At 42.9% G+C, this 503-nt stretch overlaps 1 protein-coding gene across 1 annotated transcript in view; it reads right to left on the bottom strand.

Moving 5' to 3' along the window:
• LOC119367692 (actin-depolymerizing factor 9) overlaps positions 1 to 135 on the bottom strand; it is a 4909-nt gene extending 4774 nt beyond the window's left edge. Inside the window, exon 1 of the mRNA XM_037633143.1 lies at positions 12 to 135. Within this exon, the coding sequence (XP_037489040.1) occupies positions 12 to 14 (3 nt within the window). The 5' untranslated portion in view covers positions 15 to 135. The remainder of the gene's footprint in view (positions 1 to 11) is intronic.
• Between the last annotated feature and the right edge of the window lie 368 nt (positions 136 to 503).

Below are 503 nucleotides of genomic sequence, written 5' to 3'. Positions count from 1 at the left end.
AGAGGGTTCACCATTTTTGCGGGTCTTCAAAGCCCCCTACACGATGTAGGAAACCGGAAATGGAGCTTGGAGGGGAGAGAAGGAGAGAGATGCTAGCTACAAGGGGGGAGGGAGAAGGTTTGCGCGAGAGGAATGTCATCGGGAGAAGCGAGAAACAAGGGAAGGTAGAGGAAAAAATAGGTTGGAAAGAAATTAGCACTCAGTTTGAGGCCATGCGCACCTCTCGGTCATGGGGGTCGACCACTCGACAAGCAAGGCTATTCTTGACTTCGTCCCTCATTTTTTACATTTAGACCGTTTAGCTTGTACGAGAGTTATTCCAATCCAAAGCATGATCGCCCAATGCAAATCATGATATTGTTTCTTAATTTGAGGTTCAACGTTTAAGTAAATTCTTAGTGCTTTTTAGGTGTCTATGTTCCTGTAAAATAATATATTGTATTAAAGCTTGTGAAACTTGCATTGTTCTCTTTCTTTAGGTGTCTATATAAGTGTTGCATTGG

Source organism: Triticum dicoccoides, chromosome 2B (genome assembly GCF_002162155.2).
Source record: "Triticum dicoccoides isolate Atlit2015 ecotype Zavitan chromosome 2B, WEW_v2.0, whole genome shotgun sequence".
NCBI classification, from domain to species: domain Eukaryota; kingdom Viridiplantae; phylum Streptophyta; class Magnoliopsida; order Poales; family Poaceae; genus Triticum; species Triticum dicoccoides.
Note: the sequence above shows the minus strand (reverse complement) of the source record. Positions and strands in the feature narration are given on the sequence as shown.